General features: G+C 37.5%; 1 protein-coding gene across 1 annotated transcript in view; it reads left to right on the forward strand.

The window, feature by feature from the left end:
* The window catches only part of ADGRV1 (adhesion G protein-coupled receptor V1), a 540,475-nt gene that overhangs the window by 134,587 nt on the left and 384,573 nt on the right, over positions 1-21,315 (forward strand). The window contains exons 51-58 of the mRNA XM_057540356.1: positions 632-754; positions 6,592-6,814; positions 7,147-7,351; positions 12,439-12,585; positions 15,238-15,493; positions 16,950-17,152; positions 18,414-18,590; positions 18,961-19,143. Of these exons, the coding sequence (XP_057396339.1) occupies positions 632-754; positions 6,592-6,814; positions 7,147-7,351; positions 12,439-12,585; positions 15,238-15,493; positions 16,950-17,152; positions 18,414-18,590; positions 18,961-19,143 (1,517 nt within the window). The remainder of the gene's footprint in view (positions 1-631; positions 755-6,591; positions 6,815-7,146; positions 7,352-12,438; positions 12,586-15,237; positions 15,494-16,949; positions 17,153-18,413; positions 18,591-18,960; positions 19,144-21,315) is intronic.

Genomic DNA, 21,315 nt, shown 5'->3' on the forward strand with positions numbered 1-21,315 from the left:
TTCTTGATGGATCTAAGTATTGATTGTCAGCTAACAAATGGATTTTGGGAAAAAAGAAAAACATTTTAAGTGTTATGTCCATAACCTGTGGGTGTTCTAAACCACTATTTTAAAGATATTAAAATAAAATTGGGGATGGGTGGGTAAAGTAGAAAGAATTATGAAGATTTTACACCCAAGGTACAAACAGGTAACTTTTTATATGGCTATACTTGGGATGCCATGCATAATCTGCAGTGGTAATAAATAGTGCCAAGCAACTTTCGATAAGACCATTTAAAAATGTTCTCTGAATACAAATATGCTTTTTTCCGCTTAGTAGGACTTTCATAGGTAAAATTTCAACATTCCTGAAAAATAAAACATTTGTTACTATTCTTTTCTTTGATATCAGATCATGATTAATGGCTAAAGCATGTATCAATATATACTTCATGTGGTAAATGCAAGAAGACTTTTAAAGTGTTTCCTACTAAATTGTATTTTTGTTTAATTGAATGAATTCTGAGAAATGTCCTAAATTTGTTTCTTTAATTAAGTTTAATATTTTTATTATAGTTTTATTGTGTAATTTTGTCATTTTTTTCTGTAACTTGTGCCTTCAGATTTGCTTTTTATTCTGTTATTGTAGGAGATCAGAACTCAATTGAAATTTTCATCTGGGAGGGAGGACAGTCTTCTTTCAGATATTTTCAATCCCTGGATTTTGCTACTGTTAATAAGATCCACTGCTTCACACCAGCCTCAGGAATAGGTAAGGGCATTTAAAAAAAATTTGTTATTTATTTATTTTTGGTTGTGTTGGGTCTTCATTGCTGTGCACAGGCTTTCTCTAGTTGCGGCGAGCGGGGGCTACTCTTCGTTGCGGTGTGCGGGCTTCTCATTGTGGTGGCTTCTCTTGTTGTGGAGCATGGGCTCTAGGCGTGCAGGCTTCAGTAGTTGTGGCACGTGGGCTCAGTAGTTGTGGCGCACAGGCTTAGTTGCTCCGCGGCATGTGGGATCTTCCCGGACCAGGGCTCGAACCCGTGTTCCCTGCATTGGCAGGCGGATTCTTAACCACTGCACCACCAGGGAAGCCCCCATACGTTTTAATTTTAAAAACAAAAACTTTTGTGAGAAGGGTTTTCATTACTTTTTTGTTTTTGCAGATCTCTTTAATGTCTGGTTTAATAGTTAGATTCTCATGTTTGCATCTGTAATTCAGCCTTTTTCAGTAGTATCAGTCATCTGGCCTCTGGAAGATCTCAGTGTGCACTCATGAGAAAATGAGAGTGAAGTAGACAAACAGCATCTTAGTATTATTAGGGAAATAGTTTTTACCTCACAGAACTTCTTGGAGGGTCTCAAGGACTCTTAAGGGTCCTTGGACTCACTCTGAGCATTACTGAGGTAGAGAAATCCTTGAAGGCATTTCAAAGGCAGGTGACGATCCAAGGCGTGTTTTTCAACTCCACCTAGCTTCAGTGTGTAGAACATGCTGGGTGCAGTTTGCAGCTGTCCGGGCAAGAGTAATGGAGAAGGCTTTGTGGGTGGTTAGAGGTGAGGGACTGAAATCAGGAGGACATTAGTAAGAGGACATGTTGATGCATGGGGGTAGTTCAATTCACAAAAGTTAAAAATCTACAGAGGAAATGCTGTTGAGAAGAGTAGAGGATTTCGCACAAATACAGGAATCTATTCTTGGGTTTTTCTCTTAGGTGCCGCACTGCTGCTTTCTCTATCAGGTGTTATAAACTTTAGGCACTGTCACCTTCAGTCACCTCAACTGCTGACCAGGACTCAGAGGTTATTTACCTCATTTTTCATAGTAGATTGTTTATCTCATTGTACTTTGCTTCCATGTGTCCTACTCCCCCCTGCTCAGCCCTGCGTCCTCCCCGATGTCCATGCCACGTGCTCCCCTCGCTCTGGACTCTTACATCATTTTCCAGCCTCCCCCCCAGGTTTACTCTGCTGACAGTCCTGTGTCTGTCTCTGCTCTGCTCATCCTCTTCTTAAATAACTTCCCTTTACGTTGTCAGCCTCTGACAGGCCATATAAATCTGTGATGTTATCCTGTGATTTCCAACTCTGTGACTTTCTTATCATTCACTCAACAATTGATTTACTGAATAAATTATGTATCCTTCATCATGTATGTGTTTAGTTTTCGTTTACTTGTCCTTTAATTTTGTGCCTTTATCATTTTTGCTTTCCTTATACCTCAAGTTTTCAAGTGGACTAACTACATCTACTTGAGTCACTTATTATGATTCAAAATAGTTGCTTAATGAATGTTTTTAAGGATGAAGAGTGCTGCCTGAATGGGCCATTAATTGAAGTTATAGAATTCTCTTTAAAGGCTTAAAAAAATAAAATAGGTACTCTTTCTAAAAGAATTTGTGAAAAATTCTGCCAAAGGCTTGTTCTCTTTATTTCTTTTGTTTCTGTGACTTGAGGATGTAGAAGTATGAAAAGATTATAGGTAATTATTTAGAATGGCTTATTATAGATCCCCTGAAAGCTGAAATTATGCAGTAAATAATATTCAAGGACTTTCTTATTTTGAATGTGTCAAATATTTTATTAAATGTGTTAGATTGGAGCCATGACTGTGAGGATTACATATTTATTCTGGTTAATGGCTTGACAGAGATTATTGGGTAGTGACTGAATTCTTTAAACGGCAGAGGAAGAATGAATATGACAGAGACTGTAAAGACATATAAACGTAGCCTCCCCTTCTCCCTTTTCTCCTTCATTATTTAATAGATATTTCTGAGTGTCAGTTATGTGCCCAGCACAGTGGAAGACCCCAAGGAGACAAGGGTAAGCAAAATCAGGTATAGTCCTTGCCCTGAAGAAGTTTAACATCTAATAGGGAAGAAGGCCATTATATATAATCACACAAGTAAGTTTTTAGGTACAAACAGATAACTGCTATGAAAGAATAAAGTACTTGCATAACACGAAATGGAGAGGAGATGAATGACCTGGTCTAAGGGATGCCCAGAAAGCTTTCTTAAGGAAGAAACATTTAATTGTGAACTATAGGATGAGTAGGAGTTAATGAGGCAAAGATTTGAGCATGAGGCAGCCTCTAGGCAAAAGGAGCAGCAGGGGTGAAGAGGTCAGAGTGTGGCAAAGGACCAGGAAGAGGCCAGTGTGGCAGTGAGGGGAGAGTGGTCCAGGGTATAACTGAAGATGTAATCAGATAGGCCAGATAGGGACTTAAAGGGCTATTGTCTTTATCCTGTAAGTATTACAGTGCCTTTTATGAGAACATAATGAGGAGATGAAAAAGAGAAGGGTTCTGAGAGAGAAAGAGAGAGGGAGACAGACACAGAGACAGATATTGTGTGTGAGAGTGAGTGAGTGTTAGTGTATGTGTGTGTATGTGTGTGTGTGTTTTAAAAATGGAATGTTGACTGCCAATGGGAGAAAAGCTTAGAGGCTGGTAAGAGAATATGCCTGTAGACAAGTTGGAGGCTCTTATCACAGTTCAGACTGAAGATCTTGCATGCTGGAGCTTGGAAAGTGGTAGGTGATACAGGTGAAAAATCTGAGAAGTAGATTAATTCAGAAGCTGTCTCTCAAGTAAAATCCTGGGAGTTGATGATAGATTCCATATGGGGGTAGGTAAGAGAGTGAATATCAAGGATGAGCCCTAATTTCTGCAACTAATGGATGAGGGGTAGTCCCTTAACTATTATGGTGATCCCTGGGAGGAAACCAGGCTTTTGGGGGCAGAGATAATGAGTTTTGTTGGGATAATTTGAAATGCCTTTGAGTCTTGATATTTAGATACCAATAAGTGTTACTGGTTGGAGCTTAGAAGAGAAACCTAGACCGCAGCTACAGATTTTATACGTACAGAGGGTCATTTTACTACAGACGGGTGAAATTGTCTAGAAAGAGACTGTGTAGTATGTATGAGAGAAGGGGGCCTTGAACCAAGTTTTGCTGAATTCCACTTTTTAAAGAGAATATATGACAAAGGAGTCAGGAAAGATGGAAATCTGTAGCTAACACATGCTGAATGTTTATTATGTCCAAGGTCCTATTCTAGTCCTTTACTTTATCTCGTTTAATCCTCAAAGCTCTGTATGTTGCTGGAAAAATTCACCCCTCCCTCCCTAGTCCCTGAGCACTCTAAGTTTCATCAAAACGATTACCTTTGGAAATCATGGCCTTTGGAGATTATTTGTATTAATTCATCACTCTCTTCATCCCTGTTTACTCATCCTAAGAAGACCAGGCCCCCTGGGGATAAAGAGACGCTCTTCCCCATGTGGTCTATGCGTGCTCTAGACCATATGAGCCCTAATTTCCAGACTGGATGCTCAACTCGCACCTCCCCCAACTCCCCTTCCGTAATGCCCTGTGTATTGTATCTCGAACGTTTGTCAGAATCTTCCCTTCATCTCAGGGCTCTGGAACTCAGCACTCTCCTGAGGACACTGCCTCTCATGCAGCCCTCTCTGGTTGCTCTGTCTCTTACTGGTTCCTTTTTATATTCCCAGATCTCTAAATGTTAGGAATGCTCGCTCTTGCATTTAGTCATGGAACTTTTCTTTGTCTACACTCACTTTTTAAATAATCTTATCCAGTTTCCTTCCTTTGGGATATTTTTTCTTTTTCTTTTTTTTTTTTTTAAATAGTTTTGCTGTATGGAAGAGAATTCTGTAATCAGTACTAGTTAAAAATCCTGTTCCCCAGAGTAGATAGAGATTTAGGGAGTTTTTTTTTTCCCCCTTATAAATTCTCTGTCTAATATTATCTTGAACAAATATGAATGTCTGTTTTCTGAGAAAGTACTCTCTGCACACATATATGTAGATTTGAGTCCCTACATGTCCTGCTCTGAATGTCTGATGATCTATTTGCTGCCTTGTCATTCTAATCAGATTGCGAGGAATTGAATAGGGTATATCTCCAAGGGTTAAGATAAATAATCAGTGATGTTCAGGACACTTTAGTTTATGATTTTGGTTGGACTATGGAATCACTTAAACTTGAGAGATGTGATTCATCTGAGGGGTTTGCTCTTTACTGAATGTACATAACTTTATAAAACTTCATGAAAAATGTTTTATCAGTTTTAAAATGCAAGTTTATTAATAACAATCTTCTTTGATCTTTATTATATAATATTTACTAAACTGAAATAGTACTTAAATTAATTACCATAAATAAACATTGTCAATAGTTTTTGATATTTAAGAGTAAGGATATGGGATTTTCCATTTCAACCTATTGGCTAAAATTTTCGAAGAGACTCATGGTTTCTGGTTCTACATGTTATTTTAATGCCCAGTAAAACTTATTTGATATCTTCAGATTCCATTGTGTTTTTCCAAGTACTGGAATTTGTACGTTTCTCCATGATTTCCTACTTTTCTTCCCAGTTTTAAGTCTGAAGATTGCTTAATGGTATACACAGAGTAGTAAGCCCCCTTCCCCTCCTAATTTCTGCAGATATAAATATATGCCATTGCTTTGAACTATTAAGAGTATGCTTTCCTACTAACATTTCAGAAAGCATTGGCAGAATATACTCTAAGATCATAAATTTGTTAATATCCTTTGGACACCTTTAAGAATTTATCAGGTGGAAATAAATAAAATGATGAATGCTGTCTCTAATTAATATTCACAAGTTAAATAGAATACAACAATAAACATCCAATGTAGGGGAATAATTAACTATATTTTAAAGATCAACTCTGTAGATTAGTATCTGTATATTAAAATTATAAATCTGAATGCTATATAGCAAAATATAAAGCTATATATATGTATAAAATGTATACTATAAATATAGCATTAAGCTTTTTAATTAAGATTTTTTGTATTTAGACTGTCGATTATGAATTCATATGAATGGTGACTGGAAAGGAAAATATAAAAATGAAACATTTAGTGGTGGGATTATGAGTCTTTTTCACTTTAAAAATATCCTACCGGGCTTCCCTGGTGACGCAGTGGTTGAGAACCTGCCTGCCAATGCAGGGGACATGGGTTCGAGCCCTGGTCTGGGAAGATCCCACATGCCGTGGAGCAGCTAGGCCCGTGAGCCACAACCACTGAGCCTGCGTGTCTGGAGCCTGTGCTCCGCAACAAGAGAGTCCGCGATAGTGAGAGGCCCGCGCACCGTGATGAAGAGTGGCCCCCGCTCACCACAACTAGAGAAAGCCCTCGCACAGCAACGAAGACCCAACACAGCCAAAAATAAATAAATAAATAAATAAAATTAAGAAGAATGCAGCCTATCAGCCAAAAGCTGTTAAAAAAAAATATATCCTACCATGCTATCCAATAAATAAATATTAAGATGAATACAAAAGAGTTCAAAATTCATTTGGGTTTTATCATCCAGTGATTTTTTTTTTTTCTTTATTAAGTGGATTGTGGGTACACTGTCAGGCTGACTTGCACCTTCCACAGTATTTAAAAATGTTTATTTATATCTAGTTATTTCAGAAATTGAATCATATTTAGTTACTGCAGCAATCACAATGGAACTTTGAGAGGTGGGAGGGTTTTGCTGGGGGGAGCTGGTGAGGTGACATTCACTTTTCATTCTCGCTGCCTTTTCTCTCCTTCCTCTAGTCCACATACTTCTTGTTGGCCAAGCTGTGTCTGCTCTTTACTGCTGGAATTCAGAGCTGAATCAATTCTCTTTTATTCTGGAAGCACCATCTGCTCATGATGCAGCCTCTGTTACAGTAAAGTCCCTTAATGCAAGCAAGCATTTAATTGCTCTTGTGGGAGCCTTCCACTCACACACATATGAACTGGCCTATGTCTCGAGCCAGTCTGACTTCATTCCTAGGTAGGTTCAACATTTTATGCTGAATGTCTTTGTCTCACCATAATTTTATATAGTACCTAACGTCTAAGTCTTTATCTAGTGATGGAAGAATATACAAAATATAAGAGCTATGAATAAGCCAGAAGTTTGGTTATTATCCATATTTCTAATATCTATTCTACCAAGTTAATTAGTGGTATATGAACATTTTGGATTAAAATTTTACTTATGAAATGTGATTTCTGCAAACTTTTAATAGTAATCAGTATTATGAGAATTTTATGATTAATCTACCATTTATATGTCTTTAATTTGTTGTAGTTGACTTATTTTATATATACTTCTTATGCTAGTTCAGGTGAATTGATATTTGAGCCTGGAGACAAAGAAGCTATAATAGCGGTAAATATCCTTGATGATACAGTTCCAGAGGAAGATGAATACTTCAGAGTTCAGCTTAAAAATCCCAAAGGAGGAGCAGAGATTGGTATTAATGGTTATGTAAAAATAACTATTCTGTCTAATGATGATGCCTATGGAGTTGTTGGATTTGCTCAGGTAAAAATTCCACACTTAGACGTCAAATGGTTTATTCATTGTATTTATTTATTAGTTTCTATCAGCACTCAGTGAGTCATACTTTGAGTATCTTAAGCCTCTCTTCTTTTCCTTTCCCTGCTTCATCCCCAACTCTGCATTATAAGGTGAATTCTACTGATGATTGAAATTTACAGACTTGCACAATGGACCCTTGAGTCAACTTGTCTTTTTTTTTTTTTTTTTTTAAGGATTTTCTTTTTAATTAATTAATTTATTTATTTTTGTCTGTATTGGGTCTTCGGTTCGTGCGAGGGCTTTCTCCAGTTGCGGCAAGCGGGGGCCACTCTTCATCGCGGTGCGGGGACCGCTCTTCATCGCGGTGCGCGGGCCTTTCTCCATCGCGGCCCCTCCCGTTGCGGGGCACAGGCTCCAGACGCGCAGGCTCAGCAATCGTGGCTCACGGGCCCAGCTGCTCCGCGGCATGTGGGATCTTCCCAGACCAGGGCTCGAACCCGTGTCCCCTGCATTAGCAGGCAGATTCTCAACCACTGCGCCACCAGGGAAGCCCGAGTCAACTTGTCTTAACGTTTTTTTTTGGTACTGATTCCTTTCCTAAGATTAAATTTGAAATGTTACCAGTTGGCCTTGGTCCAGGAGTTTGGCTCTGCTCTTACCCTTGTTTCCAGAGGGTAACAGTGAAGCAGGTTCCAGATACACACTATGCACTGTGTCTTGTCACACACATCACCTACAAATACATTACTGTCCTTTTACGCCTTTGTTACTTCTGTGTATTAAGAGAAAGAGAGAGAAAGATGTTTGTAACTGTATGTGCACTGTACACATGGAGATGCTTTCTCCTGAGGAAAGAGAGCTATCCAGTTATTCCAGTTTGACTTCCATACCCAGACTTCATATTCCTTTACCAATGAGCAAAAGGACAACCTTCATATTGCATCATTTAGTCCTATTTGCAAAATGTATCACGATTTCTTAGTTAGAATTACAGCTGCCGGTATCTTGTGTTTTTCTCCGAAATATTCTGCAAATAAGGAAAACTGAACTGAAACTGACTTGAAACACCTAGGGCGTGTCCACAGAGAAGGTGGGCTTGGGGTTGACTGGATACTCTGCTGTGTCACTATGGCTCAGATTCTTTTCATCTGTCTATTTTGCCAGCAGAAAGCTAACCTTTCGTTTTGTTGTTGGAAACCTGATGCTATCATTAGGGCTACTGCTTTCTTGTTCATGTCCATTAGCAGAGAGAGAGATGCTTTATGTGACTCTCTGTGTAAGGAGGAAGTTTCCCCAAAGCCTCTTCTTATGTCTCATTGGCCGGAACTGGGTAACAAGCCCACTTACTCAGTCATTTATTCATTCATGTAGCAGGTATTTAATAAACACCTTCCATGTACCAGATGCTGTTTCAGATACTAGAGATACATTAGAAAATAAAACAGTAAAAATCTCCGTCCTCCTGGTCCTTAAATTCTAGAGAGGACAAGGGGAGACAGACAATAAGCGAAGACAAAAGAAACATCTGTACCATAGCTGATGTTAATAAGTGCCATGGAGAAACATTAGACAGGGAAGGCAGATGGGGAGTGAGGGAGGAGGTGGAGGTTGTGTGCTGGGAAATCAAAAAAATCAGGGAGGGCTGCGCTGAGCAAATGACATAGGGCAAAGGCCTGGAGGAGATGAGGGAGGGAGTTCTGTGCATATCTCGGGGGAGAACATTCAAGGCAGGGGCACCCATCAGCAAGGGCAGAGGCCCGAACGTGAAGCCTTGCTCCTCTGGTGCAGCGAGAAGGCCACTGTGGCTGAAGCCAGTTACTAGGGGAGATGAAGGGCCAGGGCCCCGTGTCGGGGTCCCCACCAGCACCCACAGTTGCAGCGACTTGCTAGGACGACTCACAGGATCAGCATTTAGTCTTTCTCATGTCTCTGATTTATTGGAGTGAAAGGTTACAAAGCAAGATCAGCCAAGGGAAAAGGCTCATGGGTGAACTCCAGAGGAAACCAGGTGCCTTCTCTCCCAGTGGAGTCACACAGGACACACATCAATTCCCCCAGCGTCAAGTTGAGTTGTGATAACGTGTGTGAGTGTTGCTGACCAGGGAAGCTTATTAGAGACTCAGTGCTCAAGGTTTTAACTGGGGGCTGATCACATAGGCACCCTGTACCTGGCATAGAACAAAATTCCAGAGTCCCAGAAGGAAAAGGAGTGTTCAGTATCAACCACATTGTGTGTACAAACAGTTCAGGCACAAGAAGCTGGTTATCAGTTCTGTGGATGGTGAGAACCCTCCCGATATCCAGGTTCCCAGACATCAGCCAAGAAGGAACCCCGTAGACCTTTTGAAGGATAGCGGTCAGGCCTGCTACCTTAACTCTTTCCTGCACGAGCCCCTTAGTGTTTTCATGAATTTGGCCTGTGAGGGAAACAGGGAGCTTTTGGAGGACTGGGGTAAAAGAGAAATTTGATCCAACTTGCACTTTTAAAGGACATTCTGTTCATAGAAATGAGACTAGATTGTAAGTGGGCAAGGACAGAAATAGACTAGGAGACTATTGCAGTAATTCAGCAGTAAATGATAGAGCTATGGGGAGCAGGAATGTGCCTTTCACCAAGACACAACCACTGTAAGAGGAGCAGTTTGGGGGGATAAGATTGGACTTACTAATACCCTGAGTCAATTCCTTGCAAAGATCGTAGGGTCACCCTGTTACCTGCTCTGTCCCATCTCTGGAGCCAAAGGCAGGTCAGCTTCCTCTGAGGCACCTCTGCCCAACAGAAATATAATATGAGCCCCTGGGTAATTCTGAGTTTTCTAGAAGCCCCATTAAAAAAATAAAAAGAAACAGATGAAGTCAGTTTTCATGTTATATTTCATTTAACCCAGTATATTTGAAATATTATTGTTTCAACATGTAATCAACGTAAAATTACTTATGAAATATTTCACATCCTTTTTTTCCCATATTTTGTCTTCAAATCCAGTATGCATTTTTACACTTAAAGACTGGTCACATTTCAAGTGCTCAGTAGCCACATGTGGCCAGGAGCTGCTGTGTAGGACAGAGTAGCTCTAAGATGTGAGCTGCGCGGGTAGGGTTAGAAAGAAAGAAGACAGCTTCTCTCCCCACCAGGTATTCACATGACTTGTTTCCTCACTTTGTTTCCTCTCTGCTGAAATGCCATCTTACAGAAAGGCCTTTTCTTGCTGATAATTGTGACTCCCACCATCATTCTTCATTACACCTTAATCTTCCTTATGGCACTTACAATGGCCTGATTTGACTATTGCCAGTTTCTTTTTACTAGAATTAAAGAGTATGAGAGCTGGCATACTGCTTTCCTCGCAGCTTTCCCTGAACCAGGCAAGTGCCTGGCACACTGTAGGTGCTTCCTGTGAGCCCGTCATTATGCAGGGGAGGAAACAGAAGACTCACGGGGCCTTCTCAGGATCTCATACAACTATGGAGGGCAGAGCTGGGGCTCCTGGGGCAGAACCCAAATGCTGTGCAGCTCAGCCTCATCTTCTCACCAGAAGCTGTGCTGCAGATGGGGAGTACATTCTGTTCCTCAACTGTTTAAGCACAGATCGCGCTTTATGAAGCCTGTTTCACAACTGTTCTAGAGACACGAAGTCACCGTGGTCTGATCCTTGCCAATAGATAGTATCCTAGGTTTCTTCAATCCATTCAGGAAAATTCCTCAATACAGGCCTCTCGTGTCTGGACAGCCTGGTTCCAAGATGAGACTTAGTAGATGTTGAGAATCTCTTGAATATTTTCTGGCTGTATTAATCCTCATTTTACTAATCCTTGTTAACAGATGGCATGAAGCCTGAGAGAGGCTTCTCTTTTTAAAAAGCATTTTCTTTTTTTTTTTTAAAAGGCATTGTCTTTTGTGAACAAATTATATGCATATTTTAAAATCAAAGCATTTTCTGTTGGAATGTGTGATTGCCTTGAGCAAGATTTTACTACTATGTAACATCTGTAACAATGTGTTAAAATGCTGTGTAAAACACTATAGGATTGGATATCTCCTCAAATTAGCATTCTAACTGGAAGCTTACATAAGCTTAAATGAAATTTCTTTATTTCATTTAAGAAATTAATGGAGGAGTCTTTTTTTAGATTAAGTAAAAGTAAATAAAAAGACGAGAAAAATCTTACTGGAAAGATTTTTAAAAATCTTTGTACTCTGTGTTCTTGCTGTATTGCCTATGGAGAAACAAAGGTTATTGTAAGAAGGGATTTTTTGGAGTATTAATTTTGAGGAAGCGTTCATTAAATGGCTGGCAAGAGAAGTTGCAGGCCTTGGGCAAAGAATGTTATAGTCATACAGAGGCAGAAATCAGTTTGGAACAAAGGAAAGAGGCTCAGAAGTATAGGTGAGAAGAAGAAGAGAGTAAGAGATTCTTACATGAGGGAAAAGGATCGTTCTGGCAGGAAAAACAGTGGTAAAGACCATGAGCTAAGAATGAAACATCATCCATGGAAACATCACAGCCTATAGAAACGTTTCAGAGGATATGAATTTAAGGATAAGAGACTTTTGTAAATGATCAGAAAGAGCTCACTGCTTCTCATGATGTCATTACATTTGGATGGGTCCTTGGGGACCACATAAGCCAAACACTTATTTTACAAACAGCAAACAAAGACCTAGAGGGATTGCCAGAGCTTAACATAGGGGAGGAAGAAGATTTCTCTCTTCTCCTGACTCTCTCTATGACACTTCTGTTGTATAAGCTATTTACATGCTATGTATACTCCTTTTAAAAATGTGGATGCTTTCTGAGTATAAAAATAGTATGTTTATTGACGAAAATTTGAAAAATATAGAACCTGGAAAAAAATCCTATAAAAATTAACCTTTTCATTTACTTTAACTTAGTCTTTTACTTATTCAGACATGCATGTTTTAAAGTAAAATCTTGGTCATCCTATGTTACTGTTTTTTAAATATTGTTTTTTACATAATATGTCATGTTGCTTAGTACTGTGAAGTTTGCAAATGCATAATAGCATGACCTAAAAGTCTGCCTAGATGATTTCAAATAACCCCTTATGACTTCCTGTGTATTTTTCAGAATTCATTATATAAACAGGTGGAGGAAATGGAGCAAGATAGCCTAGTAACCTTGAACGTTGAACGCTTAAAAGGAACATATGGTCGTATAACTGTAGCGTGGGAAGCTGACAGAAGTATTAGTGATGTATTTCCTACCTCAGGAGTGGTATGTAATTTACGAAATTATAGGAGAGTCACTTTTAAATTATGGTTACTATTGATGCATGAGACCAAACCCTGTCTTGTGGGTGAAGTGTTTGAGTTTGACCATGTCAGCATTGGATTCCTCCTAATCACCATAGAGAGGGATACAAGTTAAGGTTAGTTTTATTGTTGTGATTTTTCTTTTTTCCCTATAATACCAAAATTGTCTGTAAAAACACCATCCCTTTTGAGATTCAATACACTGGTTGGCCAAATTATGGATGTATTACACTGTCAGAAAGATAAAACTAATCCAGCTGGGGCTGGAAATGTGGTTTCGAGATTTGGGTAGAATAGAAGCAGTAAATAGGGAACAAGTCCAGTGAAATAACCAGAAGTATGGAAAAGTAGACCAGAGTTGCTGAGTGATGTAGGTTGAGTTTCCTATAAATAGACTCTGAGATTGAGAGTTGTGGGCCAAAAGTTCATTGGGAAGAGCACGTATAAGGAAGTGAGGAAGGCAGTCATGTGCAGAGGGAGAAGTTGATCCACAGGGACAGTTGTCCCTGAGGTTGAGTTTTGGAGCTGAGCTTGTCCTTTGGACTTGTTTCCAGTTGGGGCGAGAGGATATAATGTTGCATCCTGTTTTAGCTGTCCTTGACCTCTGGTCATCTTTTGGTTGAGGCATAACCTGGGGTGAAATAGTTTGCTGCAGCTAAGGACAGTTCCCAGTGAGAAATACAGAAGCTGTTATTCCCAGCAGCTGGGGGATGCGTGCATCAGTCCCACAAAGGGATCTGGACAGAGGATCACATTATCTACTGTTGGAGGGTAGAAGACAATTGTGGCACAGGTTCAAGAATGGACTCAGAATGGGCCAGAGAAGTAAATGACTAACAAAGTGAGGATTCAAGGGGACTTTAGTTCCTAACTGGAAGATGGGTTCCTTGACTTGTCTTGGGTTTCATAGATTAATCTGTATATTTGGCCGAAATGCTTCTCTGAAGAGTGCTTTTAAAAGACCCCTCGTGGAATTGTCTCTAAAAAGGATGGGTGTATATTATGGTTCATCATTTCTTGGTTTCTGTATCATTTGAAAGGTGATTGAAGCTTCAGTGTCTTAAGAATATTATGGCAAATTTTCTTGCAGTGAATATTTACTGTATTCAAGCTACCAAAACTGTAAGTTCTCTCTCTCAGGTTCTGTGTGTTCTGAATTATAATATGTTTCCCCAATTAATATTTCTTATATAAGCATGATTAAAATTATTTCTAATTTAAATACACAATAGTATCTTAGGTATGGACTGTATTTTTTAAAAATGTATTTATTTATTTTATTTTATTTATTTTTGGCTACATTGGGTCTTTGTTGCTGTGCACGGGCTTTCTCTAGTTGTGGCGAGCAGGGGCTACTCTTCGTTGCAGTGTGCGGGCTTCTCATTGTGGTGGCCTCTCTTGTTGCAGAGCATGGGCTCTTGGCATGAGGGCTTCAGTAGTTGTGGCGCACAGGCTCAGTAGTTGTGGCTTGTGGGCTCTAGAGCGCAGGCTCAGTAGTTGTGGCACACGGGCTTAGTTGCTCTGCGGCATGTGGGATCTTCCCAGACCAGGGCTCGAACCCGTGTCCCCGCATTGGCAGGCAGATTCTTAACCACTGCGCCCCCAGGGAAGCCCTGGACTGTATTTTGGAAGAGAATTATCTTATCCAAAGGTCAGTAAGTTCTGTAAAGGGCCAGATAGTAAATATTTTAGACGTTGAGGGCTATATGTTCTCTTTCCCAGCTATCAGCTTTGCCCTTGTAGCACAAGGGAAGCAATAGACAGTATGTTATCAAATGACCTTTTCTGTTTTCCAATAAAACTTAATTTATAAAAAATGGATTTGACCAAAGGGCAGTAGTTTTCTGACTCCTGATTTTATTAATAAAGCTCTTGCGTTTACATCCTGAAGTGCCTTCTCTAGGTAGAGAGATGAGTGTCAGCAAAATAGGCCTGTAATGCTAGTTTGAATTGTTGTAAATAGTTTGTATCCCTATTACTAGAGAATAAAGTCTGAGATGGGGAAAAAAGGGAAATGACATTCAAGAAGCAGACAGAAGCCCTATCAGAAAGGACTTCAGACGCTTTTAGCAAATTTAGGTTTGACTCTTCAGACAGTGGAGACACAGGAGGAGAGAGAGACTCTGATTTGTATTTCTGCCTATCTTTCTCTCTCTATTTCTATTTTGATTGATTCATTGTTAAATAATACATCTATTCAGAGTTTAGGTGAGGGAAGTAGCACTCTTAGCAAAAGTTCTGTTGAGAAAAATGTTTAAACTATATGCTGCCTGCTTTTATGTTTTTAGATTTTTATATATGGTATCCAGGACTTAAATTTCCAGAAAGAGTATGTACTCAATATTTTATTAAGAAGGTAGGTTTCAGGATAGGACAGTTCAGCTACATGTTTTATTAGCTAAGTTTTAGCAGTGGTTTACTTTTTCTTTTTCCTAACAGTCTTCTACTTCTCATGTGAAAGGCATTTGATTGATTTGTAGGATCATATTATATTGCTTAAATATCTCATTATTTAAGGTATGGTCGATATTAAAAGATAATCTAACCTTTTGATATTCTTACTGTACAGTGATAAGTAGAATATAAATAAAATCTTCTTTCTTTAAAATTTTAGATTTCATTTTCTGAAGGCCAGGCACTGTCTACAATTACTCTGACTGTTCTTGCTGATGACCTACCAGAGTTGTCAGAGATTGTGATTGTAACACTCATCCGTATTATCACAGAAGGGGTTGAGGACCCATCAAAAGGTGCTACTATTGATCAGAAAAGAAACAAGTCTGTGATAACCACTCTGCCCAATGACTCACCCTATGGCTTGGTGGGCTGGCATGCTGAGTCTCTCTTCGTTAGAGTAGCAGAGCCTAAAGGTAAATCTTGTTAAATATTTTTCAGGTTCTAGTAAGTTTTATTGGATGACTTAATTCTAATATTTACTAGGGATGTAAGTTTCTTTTTACATGATATTTTTCAGTTTGACAGGTCATACTCAATCCTTTTTTACTTTTTGTTTGTCTTTATTAAATTTTCTGACCATGTCATTACACAGTGATATGGCTATATGAAATACTTTTACTTTTTGAGACATTACTATCATAATAGAAATAATAATATTTTAGTAAATCATTGTAGTAGAAGTGTTTGGTTTTTATTTTACTTTCTCTTTTTCATTTTTGATATATCTGCTCTCTTTCCTCACTCAGATTTCTCCGCTATAGATTTTCAATAGTTATAGAAAACAATGAGCAGCACAGAGAAATGCATGTGGTACTCGAGGTGTTAATTATTTAACCCAAAGCAGTAATTAGAATAATATTTTTTCTGTGAAGCGTAAGTGATCAGTGCCTCTTTTCCTGTTTCCTTTGAGCTTAGTGTTGACATCTTTGTCTAAATGACTATTCTTATCAACTGTAGAATAAATAGATTTTTATAGATAAAGGTCATTTGACTTATTTGAATAAAAGGTTATATATAATATATATGTATTAAGAATATGTGAAGGCTCTAAAATTTTCAGATAGGAACATGGACATCTTTCAAGGACCTTTTATTTAAATAGTTGATGGAAAAAAACGACGTGTAATTATGCATCTAAGTCTTTATATATCTGTATATATCGGAATAGAAAGAACAATCTTAAAATAAAATGATCTGTTCATTTATCCATTCAACAATCATTTTTGAAGCACCTAGTAAGTACCAGAAATTGTGCTATGTGTTCTGCAAACAAAGACACGGTATTTGGTCATTAGAAATTCACAGACTGGCAGGGAAATTGACAAGCAGTTTTTTCATTTATATAGCAAATTAAATTTTAAAAATCTAAGAAATGAAATAAAAAATACGTGCTGGGAAATACTTTGAACTTTGTGATAGCCACCTTTACTGTAAGAACGAAATTGCTCTTCTTCCAATGATTAGTTATTAAATGATGACTCTGTGCTTAATTTTTCATTTTCCAAGAATCTTCCTAGCATTTGTAATTAGCCCCTCTGCTCAACCAGCAGGTATGCACTTTCCTAAGATTTTCAGCAGTTTCTGTTAAAGTGCATGACATGTGCAACATAGGAGAGTGAATTAGAGTACCAGAAGTGAGGGTTTAGAACTGGGATATAATGCTAACAGCGTGTGGTGATTCTCAGCACAACTTTGGAGACAAGGTGGATAAAACACTAAATACTCCTTGGGAGTATACATTGTCTTTATTTTACCTCTCTTTTTTACCTGTCTGAAAGGGGTAGTGCAGAGCATTCTATCCTAAGTGCTTGGAATAGCATCAACAGCAAATAGAAAAGCTTACTTACTTAAGGCATGTCTGTCTCACAGAGAACATCACCACTCTTCAGTTACAAATTGTTCGAAATAAAGGACTACTTGGAGACATAGCCGTTCAGTTGGTAGCTAAACCCAATTTCTTACTGCACGTCAGTAATCAAGCCACTGAGAATGAAGATTATGTGCTACAAGAAACAATGATAATAATGAAAGAAAACATAAAAGAAACTTATGTCAAAGTTGCCATTTTGCCGGTGAGTCTAAGGCTGCAATGAATGTGATGTAAAATAAAGGAAAATACTCTTGAAGATAAAAATGTGATGCTCTTAAAGGTAAAATCTTTAAAAAGGGTGCTTTTTAAATATAAAGATACATGTACTCTAATGCTCCCACCCACCCTAATATTTAATAAGGAATGACTATTTAATAACTGAAAGATAAAATAACAAGTGTATTAGTTGTTTATATTTATTTTTGAACTGGAATATTGTTTGAATGAACTTTGAAGCATTGAATCTGGATTGATTATGTGTCTGGTTGGATCCTCTATTCTGTTGCTTTGTTAGTTGTTTTCAACTAATGATTGAATGAATAAAATACCCAAGTCAATATGGTTATTTTTATTATTGGTTTTATAGGACAATGTTTTCATTCCATGATACAATCACTTGAATTAAGATTAGTCTTCAGATGGGGTTTAGATCTGGATTTAGTGCTCTCGCTCTCTTTCTCTCCTTTGTCTAAAGAGAATGTGTATATACGTCTGTAGTGATGCCCAAGAAACTGAAATTTGTTAATAGTATTATCACTAATATATAATTAAATATTGTATTTATATATTATAGTCCTACATATAATATTATTATCATATCCTATTAAATGAATATAATATTGTATAATAATATTAGTGTTATTAATAGTGGTAATAGTGGTATTAGTGGTATTAGGTAATAGTGGCTTCTGGAGAGGACATTCTGGAAAGATGCAAGGGATGGGGCAGAGCGGAGGTTTCCTTTCCTTTTCACTAGGTATTCTTTCTATCTTTTGAAATTTTTTATTACCTATTGAAAAATAAGGTAACAATTTTTAAAAAGTTAATTAAAATATAGGATTATAATTAGATTTACAAGTCCAGAGCTTTCACTTTTTAAGATGTATGTAGCATTTACCAGTTTCTCCTAAATTGAGGGGATGTTATATATGTAAAACATATTCAGTAGGATGGGGTCAAAATTGTAGAATAGATACTTTTAAAAAATTATTTTACTTGCTCATGAGTATGTGGCTTCCATTGAAACACCACCGATAAGCTTGAATATCCCCTAAGATTCTGAAGTTGTCAGTGGGGATGTACTAAAATATGAAAAGGAATCTTTTTTTATATGTGTGGTAGAGCTGCCCATGCCTGTGGACAGTCATTCTTTACTGAAAAATATTGTCTATCCAATGCAAATTCAATATATTTAAAAAAATGAAACACCGTCTCTCTCCCCTCCCCCTGTTCCTTACCCCCAGGATGATGCCGCCGAGCTGGAGGAAGGGTTTATTGTCAACATCACTGAGGTGTACCTGGTGAACTCTCACTTCTCTGCAGGACAGCCAAGTGTGCGGAGGCCTGGGATGGAAATAGTTGAGATAATGATTGAAGAAAATGATGATCCCAGAGGAATTTTTAAGTTTCATGTTACCAGAGTGAGAGGAACTTTCACATATTTATAGTAATAACAAAAGCTTGTACCTGCTGATTTGGCCAGTGTCATTTATTTTCTGAAAAATAATTGACTTTTCTTGTAGGTATTAATAAATGCCCATCTTAAAAGTTTTTCTTATAGACTAATTCTTAGTCCTCTTTGAGTTAGAACAAAGGATTAAGCAAGTTTATTTACATTACATTTAAATGTAAGAGTTCTGAAGACCGAATATGCATACTTATAGTCAACTATTGATTTCTACTTTGAAGAGTGAAGTATAAGAACTAATAGTAGAAATAATAAATTTAGAAAGTGATGACTTATATGAGTTACTTTTGTCTTGCATTTTAACTTATATTCTTTATTTAAAGGATGTTGGTGGAGTTATTACTGCCTATGAGGTACCTCCACCCCTGAACATTCTTCAAGTTCCTGTAATCCGGCTGGCTGGAAGCTTTGGGGCAGTAACTGTTTATTGGAAAGCAACACTGGACAGTGCTGGCCTGGAAGACTTTACTCCATCTCACGGGATTCTTGAATTTGCAGATAGACAAGTATGCTAGTTATGGACATATTAACATTTTTTGGTTGTACTTGAAACATTTTATAGGCATCCACCAAATGAATGTGTAGTAGTGATTGCTGAATGTATTAAATTCTAAATTTCCATGTCAAGCCAACAGAGATATCATTAGTTAATGTATAATTTTTTAATGGACAGGGGAAGAGAATATAAATAGGCAAGAATCTTACCGTCTCTGAAATTCCCCACCTTACTCTATTTTAAATAGAAGTTGTAAAATGATAATAACTGGCTTGGAAGTGCCTAAGAATGTATAAAATACTGCCTGATGAACTAGACTATTCCTATGAACTTCAGGTTCTTTTATTCTATTTATTTCTTAATGATTATAAATATAAAATTTTTTTAGGATTTGCAGTAAAAGTGTATGCATTTATTACTAAAGACATTTATTATTATGTACATTTATTATTACCCAAAGATTTTTTTTACAATTAAAAAACACTAAAATGATAGAAAAGGAACAAAGTAGTTAAAACTGGAAAAAATTGAAAAACAGTATTCTAGATTTGGGCCAACCAATCTTAAAAATTACAAAATATTCCTTAAGAATTGTAAGCTTGTGAACTGGGCATTTTGCAATATGTAAGAATAAAGTGTTGTGATAAATTTTTAAATCAGTAAGTGGAAAAAGCATGTGAACAACCATGAAAATGTTAGTAACTTCAAATAGCAGTATCTATTTACATGCAGTCTGATTTTGCCTGCACAGATTTGCACAGTGGGCATCAACTTATTAGTTGTCGTTAAGGGGATAGTAAATACTGCTAAAAGATAAGCATACAGATCTAGATTTTCCTACACATAAAGGTCTATTGTTAATATTTGAAATCATGAGATTTTAACAAATTTAAGACTTTAAAACATTTCCTACTAAAAGGAGGGGAAATGCAGATTTTCATGTTAAAAGTAGAAACAAATAAATTGATTTTTCATTGAAGTAACCTTCCAACTTTATATTATCAGGACTTTATTCTTTTCATGAAGTTAAAAGTCCCATCACTTAGCAGCACCCTTAAGATCATCATCATTCTTAAATTTAACATCCTGTAGGGAAAGTATTCTGTGTTCTACAGTACTGATTTGAGGTGCAGCATTTTGACAAGCTTATATTTTAGCATTTGATTTTGTTCAGGTTTCTCTTTCTTTGAATGTGACGTCTAGATTTCTCACTTTTCTCTGTTATTATATTAAAGGTGGATTTAGGTAGGAAAACTTCATTTTTTGATAAATGTCTGTGTCATTTCCCTTTGGGATACAGAAAAATATTTTAAATATGGACATACAGCTGGGATATTTTTATGACTAATAGTGAAATCACAAGCTGGGCCAAAGTTTTACTCATTTATAAGTTATAAAAACTTTTAACATAGATCCAGACAGATGAATGAACTCCTGATCACAAAGTTATGAAAACATGAAATTTGGGTTTTCTTCCTGCCTGTCTTTTTCCCTACAAGAACAGTAATTTGAAACCGAAGGGATTTATTCTAGTTACAGAAGACAGTAATAATTTATATGGTACCATTTTATATCAGGTCGTATTAATGCTAAGTATACTAAAATTTATGTTTGTGCAATGGTTATTGGAGCCTGCATGACATTTTAAATATTTTTCTTCAAGAATAAGCCTTCAGGGCTTCCCTGGTGGCGCAGTGGTTGAGAATCTGCCTGCCAATGCAGGGGACACGGGTTCGAGCCCTGGTCTGGGAAGATCCCACATGTCACGGAGCAGCTAGGCCCGTGAGCCACAACTACTGAGCCTGCACGTCTGGAGCTGGTGCTCCACAACAAGAGAGGCCGCGACAGTGAGAGGCCCACGCACCGCGATGAAGAGTGGTCCCCACTCACCGCAACTAGAGAAAGCCCACGCACAGAAACGATGACCCAACACAGCCAAAAATAAATAAATAAATAAAATTAAACAATTCTTAAAAAAAAAAAAAAAAAGAATAAGCCTTCATTGGTTTTTTGAATCTATAAATTATCCTATATTTTATTACATGTATAATTTCCTTTCTCTTGGAAACAATAGACTGAAAAGTTTTGACTTTGAAATACTATAAATATATGACTTTTTTTTTTTTAATTTTTAAATTTTTATAGAATATTTTTGGCCGCACTGCACGGCTTCTGGGATCTT

Source organism: Balaenoptera acutorostrata, chromosome 2 (genome assembly GCF_949987535.1).
Source record: "Balaenoptera acutorostrata chromosome 2, mBalAcu1.1, whole genome shotgun sequence".
In the NCBI taxonomy this organism is placed as follows: domain Eukaryota; kingdom Metazoa; phylum Chordata; class Mammalia; order Artiodactyla; family Balaenopteridae; genus Balaenoptera; species Balaenoptera acutorostrata.